Raw genomic sequence first — 11916 nt, forward strand, 5'->3', positions numbered from 1 at the left:
CAAGTTCCAGGTTTCTCAGAGCAGGGCTGCTGGGTATGTGCAGTGCCTGGCACTGTGCTGGACATGCAGCACCAGCCTGTTTCAAATTGTTTTAAAGCTTCCCTATTCAGAAAGCGAGGAGGGGAAAGGAAGAAGAAAAGGTCACACAAGCAGCTTTCTGCTGCTCTTTGCCAAAGCAGCATTACTGGGGCTGCCTTGCACCACGAGCACCTGCACATGTACCCTGCTGCTTTGAAGTACCAGCACTGTCAGAAGGTACCTCACAGCAAACGCTTGCATGAAGTCCTGTGCTCCCACGGGACTCCTTCCCCCTGCCCTGGTGCGGGTGAAGCAGACCTGCCCGCTGACTCGTGCGGCACTGTTTGAAGTACGGAGCTGGAGTACTCAAAGTGCTTGGATAGACAGACGCTTTTGGGAATTAACTCCTCTCTGGCTTGCTTAATAACTCCTAGCCAAAGCAGTTCTCTGGTTTATGTGTTACAGCTGGTGACAGCACTACACTTACTTTTTAAGTTCAGCTGCCGATTTTATAAATATTCAATCAAAGCCCCGTAACTTTACACTTGTAATTTTCGCTGACTAAGCTCGTCCTATTGATTTTATGCCTCAACCTTACCTATATCCACAGCCATTTAAAGAAAATAAACAATCATTGAGCTGACCTTTCAGCTCCATAAAAATGCTCTTCTACACAAGGGACTTGGTAACTTTGAAGATCACAAGTGAAGATATTCTAGGTCCTTCATCTCATCCTGAAGCCCCAGCAAGCAGCACCACTACCAGAAGCCACAGAAGGCCAGCCAGTTTTTCTCAGGCCATTCAGGCCCCTTTTCTTCCCCTTTAGGAGAGCAGGCAATCCCTGACTGATTAGCACAGTTGGTGCACATGTTAACTCCTTACTGCACTTTTAGCTCAATCCCAAAGATTCAATGAATGTATTTTTATTTAAGTGCTCAATCACTTTCTTGCTGAGAGGACAGATTCCTTTGAAGTGGGAATCTCAAACTAAATAAACATATCCACAAGATCCAGGTCTCAAATAGAAGCCACTGGGTTGCTAGATTAAGTTATTCTGAATACAGTTTTCTTAAGTGAATCTAATGCTTTTGAAGGGCCAGAGCAACAGAGACACTAATTCCCAAGTGCCCAGGCAGGAGCAGCACGCCAAGCAGCTGCACCTCCTGCCACCAGTGCCCTGCAGAAAGGAACCAAACCCAGCAGCCAGATGAGCACCAACCTCATGCCAAACATGTCTTACAACTAAAACCAGCTTGGAGAAATGCCTGCTACCCAGGACGGGGCAGTTTGGGGTAAATGGGAGCCATACATGCACAGCTGGAGCGTCACAGCACATGGTTTCCCTGCAGCAGCGGGGAGGACACAAGCTGGGACAACCTGACTTGACCAGGTCAAGGCCAGACTGTCTGGCTCCCAGCAGTGTTTCCCTTGAACCAGGCACATGCTGGATCACTGTCCATCCATGTGAGAGCAGCACAGGAGATCACAGAGGGACAGACAACACACAGACCTCAGGCCGCAAGATGTTTGGTGTCCATATTAAAACAGACTCTTGCACGTTCGTCTTCTTGAGAGATGTGGTGTTTTACTACTAGCAAAAAAAAAAAAAAGCACATGCATCTGATAGGACTTCAGAAATATTAAGCAGCAGTAAAATGCTTTTGTGTGGGTTATTTCCTTCCCATATCAGGAGGCATTTTTGCTAACTATAAACAGAAGTTAAGTACTCATGAGAAGCCAGGCCTGCGGTACCCAGGCTTTCCAATGCCTGCAGCCATGCAGTGCTGCAACTATCTGGAAAAAGCCTTTTCCTCTTTTGATGCCTGAACCTGTGGAGCTTCAGGCTTTCTTCTTGAGCCATATCTTCCTTGGCACTTGCAGCCCATAACAAGCTATTCTTATTAACATTTTTTCTGGGCTGGGATTAAGTTGGAAAAGAGACAGGAATGACATTTTGCTTAAACCACTTTAAAAAGTAAGCAGCAGCCCTACCATTTAAAGTTTATATCGAATTAGCTCCTAGATATATAAAAAAAGGGATATTTAGAACATAAACATACACACGCATGCGCACACACACACATGTATTGCACTACAAAAGCTCCAACTTTGATGATTTCTAATGGGTGGCATTTTTGATAATGCCTCTGCTCAAGCCACACACACACACAGTTGCTGCCTCTGCACTGGGATATCAGGAGAACATTTTGTTTTTCCCCTTGCCCATTCACAATTACATAGATTTGCTAATTGCATCAATGTGACAAGGAGAAGGCAGCAAAAGCTGAAAAGGTGCTCTCTTCACCAGTATGTGCCAAAGATCTCGGTAACAATGAACTACATACCTGAGACTGCTTGGAGCTCTTGTCAGGAACAACCAGACCAAGCTTCAGACAAGGACAGCCTAGAGCCACTGTGCTAACTTCTTCTGCCCCCTTTTCCAAATGGAGGATTCATCTCATTAAGTGGGAGAAAGAAAACAGCACCAAAACTCATCCCATGACCATTCATGGCTTGGGTTTATGTTTCACAGTGGCCTGACTCCTATCTTAGACTGATCAGTCATGATTGCTTGAGTCAGAGCAGCTGAGAGACACGTTTGCAGCAATGAGGTCCCACTATTAGGGCTGAGCAGATTCCTGTTCTTTCCCGGTGCTGCCATTTGGCACGACTCACTGAGCTCCTCAGAAAATAGTGCTAGAATTCCTCCCTGGGCAAACACTAATACACTCTGTCAAGTTCTGCTTCCATACAGCCAGGAAGCTTTGTGCTCCTCTTTGCTTGATTTCAAAGTTATTTAGGGGCTAAATGGGATCATTCAACTGCACGGAGAAGCTGTGCGCCGCGCAGGGTGAAGCCGCAGAGCTCCGGTGTTGGATAAGCGGCTCTGGCTTGTCGAGCCCCTCGGCTGCACGTTTCCTCCAGCTAGGGTCTGGGTTTGTGGAGGGAAGAGAGAGGTCTGTGACAGGACCACAGCTGCCTAAGGCCTCCAGAGCATCCTGCTCCAATGCCAACCTGGGAATCAGAGCAAAGCTTTCTGGTGGGTGATATGGGAGCAGGAGCTGAGCCACAACTTCTATACTGCGAAAGCCTAGTTCATATTGGGCCAGGGAGCTTTCAGCTGACCACAGCTCCCAGCAATTCCCTACAACTGCACAGTAAGCAGAAGCAAATTCTCAGGGAAAGACAATACAATGAAAAATCAGGTTTGTATCCTTCTGCAGGTCCCATACATTCCCCTTGGAGCTCCAAAATTTCCCCACAAGCAAGTGAATCAGCCAGCTTTCAGAGGAATGGAAGATGTGGCTAGGGAAATGAAATCCTCTCACTGAGGCTCTGTAGCCACTAATTTTTGCTATTTCTACCCTCATCCTTCCTTCTGCACATATTAATCTCCCAATCTTCTGGAACATCAGCTCTTCAAGATTCGCACTAACTCCATACCCCCTGCCATGCAGAAACACACATGCAGAAACAATATCCACAATTCAATTGCCTTGTTCCTAGCAATCCAACTCTTAGAATTCCTTGTCATTTTCAAATGGATGTGCTGCGTTTTGCAAGTTACCATAAAATGTTTGTACATTGTATCCTCGGACCTATTTAACACATCCAGCTGCTACAAAGAGGCGGTTGAGCCACGGGGAAAGAAACCCCGACCCCAAGAACACATAAGAACAGACAAAAGGGAGGTTGTAGAAATCCTCTTATCTTTCCATAGGAAGTTTAATTCATGGGGAATGAGAGAGAAACAAAGTTATCTTCTGGATGAATTTACAACATGGAGAAATGATCCTTCTTCAGTCACCTCCTCTGTTCCCACGTTCCCATCAAACAAACAAGAAAGGTTTGCCACCCCAAAACTAGTTTTGCTAACCAAAGAAAAAACCCACACGTTAAAAAACAAACATCTGCCTCCATCTCCCATCTTCAGTACCCCTGCCATGCTCAGAAACCACCAAAAGATATCTCGAACACACAGGATGCACATTCACCAGGTGTTACTGTGGTTTGGTACTATCACATGCCACTTCTCCTGCAGCCACCTCAACCAACTGCTTCACTTTTCCACTTACCCACCTATCTGATAAGAACACATACTGCAGCACGAGGCTCCTACCTGAACTCGCAATTAACACTCTCCTGCTCCTACATATACAACTTGGAAAAAGCAAATCAGTTGCCAGTAAAATAAGAAAATTAAAAAAAAAAAGAAAAGAAAAAAAAAAAAGAAAAAGTTGGAGGAGGAGAATGGGGAGGACAAGACCTCTCTAACACAGAGATTTTGGAAGACTCTAAATCCTTCTCAAACACCCTCTCCCTTCCAAAAGCTGCCCTGAAATTAGACTTCCATGGTTTTTTATTCTGGTTTATTAGTCAAGTTGTGTCTGACTGTAGATTTGTACTTTTAATTTTACGAAGCAAGCTTCTACAGCATTTGCCTTTTTTTAAAAAAGGAAAGGGTTTTTTTTCCCCTACATATGGGGGATGAAAGTAACTTTTCCCCTTTCCATTAGAGCTTTTCTCTCCCTCCTCATAGAGCGTCCTTGCCCTGTGTCTGGACGCCATTCCCCAGGAGTGCATCCCCGGGGCAGTTTGCCGACAGCGGGTCCTTCCAAGGTGGAAAAAAAGATTCAGTGCCCCAGGGCGCCTTTTTAATCCTGGCTAACACCTCCAGGCAACAGATGCATCAACAAGAAGCGTCTTTGTCATGCAAATAGCAGGGCGCAGGTACACACCAGGCACAAATGGTTGGGGACTGACACCCCAGGGGAGACCTCTGCCTCCAGTGCTTGCTGCTCTCAGCTGCTCCTTGCCCCCAGCCCCGGCACGCTGCCCTGGAAAGGGGAGGCAGAGCCAAACTGGAGGGCAGCGTCTGGGACCGCACAGAGGTGAGTGCGGCGCGGCGCCGGGGCCGTGGTAAGGCGTGGAGCGAGCGATGCCTTACATCCTGCCCACACACCTCCGGGATGCCGCGTTTTGATCTCGCGCGCATCAAAACCCGACTGTCAGCTACGAGCCTAACAAAGATTATAGTTCAATTAAACAAAAAAATTATTTAATAACTCAAGCGTGTAGCCTTGTGGTTAAACTGAAAGAACTCCTGGCTTATGTCAACATTGCAGCCCTGCAACAGCGCTGTTTTATTGAAATAGTGGTGCTGCTGTAACATGCAAGAGCAGCACTGAACTAAATTAGACTCTCAGATGTTCAGCAGGCAGCTTTACAATTGAAAACAAGATGCATTTTCCCCCTTCCTCCCCTTTACCATACCCACAAAGGGCAGTTCCTCAAGTACCTGAGACAAGAGCCTCCGCAAGATGATATTCTGAGGGCATTGATGCCAGATCTACAAAGAGTGGCAGCCCCACGGCATGCATATATGGAAAAAATACCCAGTGAACAATTAAATTGGATTTGGCTGTTCCAAGCCATGCACCAGCACTCAGGACTTTCTTATGAAGGTAACATGGCAAAGAGGGGGTACAAAAAACCAAAAGTCAGAAGTTTCCTAGTCCTCCAAGGGGCAGGTTTGAGTCTCAATGGCCTCTTGAAAAGCTGCATGCTTTTCCCTATGATACATCCAAACAGAAGTTTTCTGTAGAACAGCATTTACAACAACAAATATCAACGGACTGTGATCATCATGCTTCACCCTAAATGGCTGTAGGCCTCTGAACTGGAATTTATACACAAAAACCCCCCACAGCTATAGAAGGCAATGTATTGCATGAGTTCTTGTGTCTTTCAAATGCAGATCCGTGTGTTTTTCAGTGCCAAAGCACCCTGTCATTCCAACTCGAAATATACATTGATTTAACACTTTTTGCTGCTGTCAAATTACCAGTACAGATCAGGCCCCCTTCTTTTTGTTTTTGAAGTCAAATTCCACAGTCCTGAATAAAAATCAAGAACGTCAGAGAACAAAACAATGCCATGACAGAGACCTCCAAGTAAAAAATCAAAGATCCAGTACGAGGGAAAACTGCTTTGTCACAGGGAAGGTACAGCATCCAACTTCTCCTATCACAGCACGCACAACGGCAGCGGCATTTTTCCAGCAGGATGCCTACAAGCAAATTGTTTCCCGCTCCACTCCGGTTCTACTAATATAATTTTCACAGCTCATTTTAATACTGCCTCTCCGTTGCTCTATATACATACCAAGAGGCTTACAAAAATAAATGGGAATTGACTATCCAGAATTAAAAGTACATTAAAATCCATTAAACATGCATCTACACCAATGGAAACAGAGGGACCAACCTGGAAGAATCAGTGCTCGCCACAATGTAAGGAAAAGCTGTAACTACTGCATCATGGTTGACATTAATTCCTAAACGACCATTTCACAATTTCTGGCTGAAGATACAGGGTATGTTTCAAAGCAATGCTGCCAGATAGATAAAGCCTTCACGCAGACCAACTGATGGTAGAAATAAATATCAATCAGCAAAGAGCAATGCCACATCTGAAGGCAAAAAAAAAAAAAAAATCCAATCTTCTCATCTTACTGACATGCAACTTTAGCAGTTCTGCTTCCAGCCCTTGATTTTCCTCAACAAATGAAGAGTTAAAGCCAGAAAATTCACATCTGTCCCAGTCACTACAAAGACGGCATTTACATCATTCTGCCATACATTATCCTACAGTCGTAAACCAGGGCTCCCCCCACAAAGCCCCCAGCCCTGTTCACAGACATTAATCTCAGCTTTTCCACCGCGATCACGACCAACACCTCTAAGACTCTCAAACTCCACTGGACAGAGGCTCTGAACAGCAGAAGCTCAACCTTCATCGTCACTGAAGCTACTCAAAAGACCCCCTTGTAAACAGACTCTGCAGACCAAAGAGGAGGAAACCCAGCTTGCCAAAACCAGCCTTTGGAAGAGATAACTCACTGTTCTGGGGATGGGTGGCGACAGAGATCCATTAGGCATGTATGGGTCGTTATTCATATTTGGCATCATGATATACCCAGAATAACCAGAGTATGATGGTCCCTTGCTGTATAAGCCACTGTCTGGATGCTTTCCTATGGAAGACGAAACAATGATTACATTATTCCCCACATATGCATTTCTCATGAGTTAGAGCACTTAAATAGGTACTGTGCATATATAAAAATGTTCTGCATGCAAATATTTCCTTACTCATGGAAATTACTGCTGACAGAAAGCAATACGAAGCAATTTGTAATAAATTTTTTTTTAGGAAGAGTTAATTCTTAAAGGAGCAAGTACTCTCAGTGAGGAGTTTATGTTTAAAACACAGAATAGCCTCATTTTGCTAGTACACATTCAAATCAAAGTAGACACATTAGCAATGACATCACATTTCTCAAGTAGCAGCTTTCCCCAATTTTATACATGCCTCTAGGATTTTTGGATTCAGAATTATTGCCAGTGTGGGTTTCCAACATCATTGTTAGGAAAGGGAGGACAAGGCTGTGGTAACTAGATATAATAGTTTCCTTCTCTTGCTGAGCCAGTGTGTGCAGCGAACAATTCATTCTGGCTATCCTCATTGGGAACAATTAAAGGGCAGGGGGTGGCTTGGAAGGAGATCCTAACAATTTGGGAGGGGGGCTGTTGAGCACACATGGTACTACAGTCAAGAAGGAAGCCAAATGAGGGAGGCTATTTGTAGGAAAATAAAGTGTTTGGGTTCAGGTCCTGCAAATGGGGATGAACAAGTCTCCCACCTACATGCCCATTGACAAGGTTACTATTTGAAAGTGAGGTTTTAAGAAGATGCAGAGCTGAAAAGAAAACTATCCAGAGCTGATCACCTCCCCTTCACTGCCAAAATGCTTTGAGCATAGACATCATTGCTTTTAGGCTGTTTAATGACAAATTTGGAGGAAGACGGCCACAGAGTGCCGGCAAGCACCAGGACTTAACTGTGTCTGTCTTTATATGGAATTTATAATCTGGATTAGTTTGCGATGATAAGAATTTGATTTTAAACATAATCTCCCATCCTTCAAAGCACACATTCTTTGCACGCGTGTCCAGCTTCCTAAATGATATTCAGTGAACTCTGCTATTTCCTCTGTCCTTCTCAATCAAAATTAACCAGTCGGTACATTAAAAAATGTAGGAGGTCTGTTCATACTTAGATTCGAAAGAGGACATTTAAGTGACAGACTTTGGCTGTCACTTAAATGGAGAAAAGCAGAGGGTTTCTGAAAAGAACTGCACACTGTATGAGCAAAGAGATAGATGTGTTTAAGCTGATATCCTAAAAATAGTTATTTCTTCAGTGAAGATCCATTTGGCCTACTTATCAGTTCCTAAACAACAGAAATACCATTTGGTCACTCAAGATAAACATGCTGCACGTTCATCTCCCTTTTAAATACGCTTTGAAAGCGCTCTGGCATCCCTCTCCCCCAAAAGACACTAAATTTATGTTTTCCAAAAGAAACCAAGTTCAGTTTGAGGACTGTGTGGAGGGTCACAGAGGGACAATATTGCAAGACAGGACTGTGCGCGTCTCACCTTCCTCGGGGTGTTCTCTGCCTTTATCATGGTAGGAATCCTGTGCTTGAGTCTGCCTGGAAACCTGACCACAAGGAATCCACCATCAGAAAGGAAGAAAAAGAAGAAAAGTCATTGTATGGATGCTCGTTTATCAGTCACACTGCTACAGTTCCTTGAAGGAAGAAAGAAGTTAAGAGCACGAGATAAACATCTTTCTTTTTCCTCTTAAGTCACTTGGAAGGCAACTGTACCAGAAATGTTTGTGTAAACTATTGTTTTATGACAACAGGAATAACTATATGGCTTTGCAAAGCATTTCTAGCAGAAGCACCCTGCATTTAATGAAAGTGGATCATTTCTGGAAAATATTTGGCACTCTGGCGGTCAAAACGCTCTTGGTAAAAAGATACCAAAAATAATGATGAAAATCAGGTTGCCCTCCTTAGCAGATCTTTAGGAAAAAAAAAAAAAGGAAATAAAAAAAGAAAAAAATTAAATAAGATTTTAAAAAAGGCAAGTTGTCCGCTCGCCCTGAAGTTGTTTTAGAGTCGGGAATTTCTTCCCGAACAGTTTTATGCAAATCCCTTAAAGAGTTTATAGCTAATGCTCCGACCCCGCTGATTTTACTGAGGAAATTTCATGGCTGCTTGAGGTCTAATACCACTGCACCGTCGGGGAACTCGCGGCAACTTTCTCGTCCCGGGCCGAAGCGCGGAAGGGGCCAGCCCCTCCAGCGCATCCCAGAGCGCGGAGCCCGCCTGGCTCTGCCCGACGCACTTCTGGAGACAGGCTTTGGGGTAGGATGATTTCTTTTGAGAAATTTAGAAGACAGAGGCTTCCCCGGTGCCCCGCCGAAGCTCCCTCCCCCGCCAGGGCGGCCGGAGCCCTCCGGCATCCCGCGCCCCCTCCGTCCGCGCTGCCCCGCGGAGCCCCCGCGGCCGCGCACCTCGTGCCCGTTGGCGCCGGGGGCGATCTCGGACTCGTTGACGAGGGAGGACTTGATGTCGGCCAGGTCGCCCTCCTCCTCGGGGTGGCTGATCTCGGCGAAGATCTTCTCTTTCTGGGGGTCCCCCTCGTCCTTGAAGGGGATCATCTCGTCGGTGGCGCAGAGCTCCGGGTCCCCCCCACCGCCCCCGGCCCCCGGCAGCTGCGGCATCCTCACGGCAGCGCGGCGTCTGCTGCGGCCGCCGGCCCGCCGCGGGAAGGGGAGCGGGAGGAGCAGCGGGGGGAGGAGGAGGGCGGAGGAGGAGGAGAGAGGAGGAGAAGGAGGAGAGAAGAAGGAAAAATCCCGTGAACTCCTCGGGGTTGCTCTCGGCAGCCGGAGACCCCCGCCTGTCCGCCCGCCCCCTCGGGGCCGAGGTACCCCGTCTTCCGCACGACACCGACGTCGCGGGGACCCTCGCCCCGACGCGCCGCACGGCCGGAGTAGGTCGAAATACGCCCGCTTGTGTCCCGACCGCGCCAGGGACCGCCCCCCAGGAGACCCGACCTCCCTCCATCCCCCGCCGGGACCCGGGCTCACCCTGAGGGCGAGGAGACGCGGAGGGAAGCGGAGCCCGCCCGCGTTTCGCCTCCGAGTGAAGTTGCCACCACCCCGGCGGGACCGAGTTAAAATGGCTGGGGCGAGGCGGGCAGGGGGAGGGGGCGTCCCGGGGGAAGGGGCCGGCGCTGCCCGTGCCGCGCACCCACCGGGCCTTTGTCCGCCGCTTCGTCCGCGGCTCCGGGCACGGCTGGACTCGACTCGGCGGCACCGCGAGGGGCGAGGGGCCGAGAAAGAAACAGCCCCGGGAGGGAGGGAGAGCAAGAGGGGAGGGATGGAGCGGGAGGGGAGATGTCCCCCCCGCTTCCCTCCGCGCCCGCGGGCAGGGGAAAAAGTTGTCGGCGCGGCGCCCCCGGCCGCCTCCGCGCTCAGCGCCCGGTGCGGGGCCTCCTGCCGCAGCCAGCGGGCGCGGCGCCCCACGGGGGGCGGCGGTGGGGCGCGGAGCGGCGGCGGCAGCGCAACTTCAGCATCGCTCCCGCCCTCCCTCCCTCCGCCGTCGGGGCGGGGCGGGGCGGGGGCGGTGGAGATGAAAGGAACCGCCGCCGTGACTGACACCGTGTCCGGGCCGGGAGGGCCGGGCAGCGGGGGCGGGGAGAGGATGGGGCCGGGGCCAGCGCCAGCGGGGAGGGAGGAGGGGGCGGGGGGGAGCGGGAGCGGGGCTGCCCCCGGGCAAACTTTGCTCTGGCTGCGCGGAGTAGCCTCTCTGTGTGTCCCTGTGTCCTTGTGTGTGTCTACATGCACACTTGTGCCTGTGTGTACGGGTGTCCGGGTCGCGGGGGGTGCACCGGGGCACTGCCGCTCCTGTCCCTCCCCAGCCGAAAGCCCGCCGAGGAGGGCACAGGCAGTAGCTGCATCCCCGGGAAGGGCGGACAGACCTGCTTTTTTAGGGCTGCTTTGTTGAGCCTTCCCCATCGCCACATGGCGCTGCTCCGGTGTAGGAAGTATGTGAGGGATTGACCAGGCTCTGCCCACGCCCGCTTCGGACGAAGGGCAGAATTAAGACATCCCCATTGAATCCAGCAAGTTCCCGGCAGAAACGAGTAGTAGCCCCCGAGAGGCAGGGCGAAACCCGCCGCGGTGAGCTCGTCCCAGTTTCGGACCGGTAAATGGAGCCAGAGCAGTAACGGAGGTTCACCCCTCCACCCTGTCCCGTTCCTCCAGCACCGCGCTGCCCCGTTAGCTCCCGGCTGATCCGGCATCGCCCTGCAACAGGGCACGAGCACAGTAAAAAAAATCATCCAGACAAAAGCAGACGCTGCGCTTGGGAAACGTCAGGATCCGCAACTTTTATTTTGCGAACGCGATGGGCGCACATTTTGCAGGAAACAACTTCCCAGTATTTTGGCATCGGAAAAGTGTGCTTGGTGCTTTGCACATGCCCCGTCAGGTTGCTAAACCTTCAAGCTCCGGCAGCCGGAGGAACGGGAATATGTGGATGCTCAATCCGTTTTCAGCAGATGCCGGGTTCGGCACGGCGGCACCGCCGGCCGGGACACGGGCGGGCTGAGCCCGGCTGCCCACGCCGCCGCCCGCGGCTCTGCGTCATCGTCCGCGAACGGGTAATTAAAATCCAGCTGAGAAATGACACCCTCCAAACCCCGAGAAAGGGAGCAAGGTAGCGGGAAACAGGGGACGCACTTGCCAAGTTGAACAAGTGCGTGAAATAAATAATCGAGAAAGAAAGAAATTAGAAATGTAACTCCTGGGAAGGGGCTTAATTGTGCATTGCTCCCCAGATGTAGGGAGACCCCCTCTCTCTCGGAGACGGCTGCAGAGAGGCGATGGGGAAGAGGTTGTTCGGAAAACGACAGACAGCTCAGGGAGAGTTCCTGAGCGGAGATGCACATCTCCGCATCCCTCCCGCCCTTCTTC

General features: G+C 49.6%; 1 protein-coding gene across 9 annotated transcripts in view; it reads right to left on the reverse strand.

Annotated features, from left to right (window-relative positions):
- The window catches only part of LEF1 (lymphoid enhancer binding factor 1), a 71565-nt gene extending 61127 nt beyond the window's left edge, over window positions 1-10438 (reverse strand). For 4 of the 9 annotated variants that reach the window (XM_048305239.1, XM_048305232.1, XM_048305240.1 and 1 more), the window contains exons 1-3: window positions 9451-9753; window positions 8523-8586; window positions 6921-7054 (exon numbers count right to left, since the gene is read on the reverse strand). In XM_048305239.1, coding sequence (XP_048161196.1) covers window positions 6921-7054; window positions 8523-8586; window positions 9451-9660 — 408 coding nt within the window. In that variant the 5' untranslated portion in view covers window positions 9661-9753. Of the gene's footprint in view, window positions 1-6920; window positions 7055-8522; window positions 8587-9450; window positions 9754-10026; window positions 10113-10193 lie in introns of those variants that run through there. The other 5 variants (XM_048305235.1, XM_048305234.1, XM_048305237.1 and 2 more) reach the window with 5 other exon arrangements.
- Between the last annotated feature and the right edge of the window lie 1478 nt (window positions 10439-11916).

This window comes from Corvus hawaiiensis, chromosome 5, assembly GCF_020740725.1.
Source record: "Corvus hawaiiensis isolate bCorHaw1 chromosome 5, bCorHaw1.pri.cur, whole genome shotgun sequence".
NCBI lineage: Eukaryota > Metazoa > Chordata > Aves > Passeriformes > Corvidae > Corvus > Corvus hawaiiensis.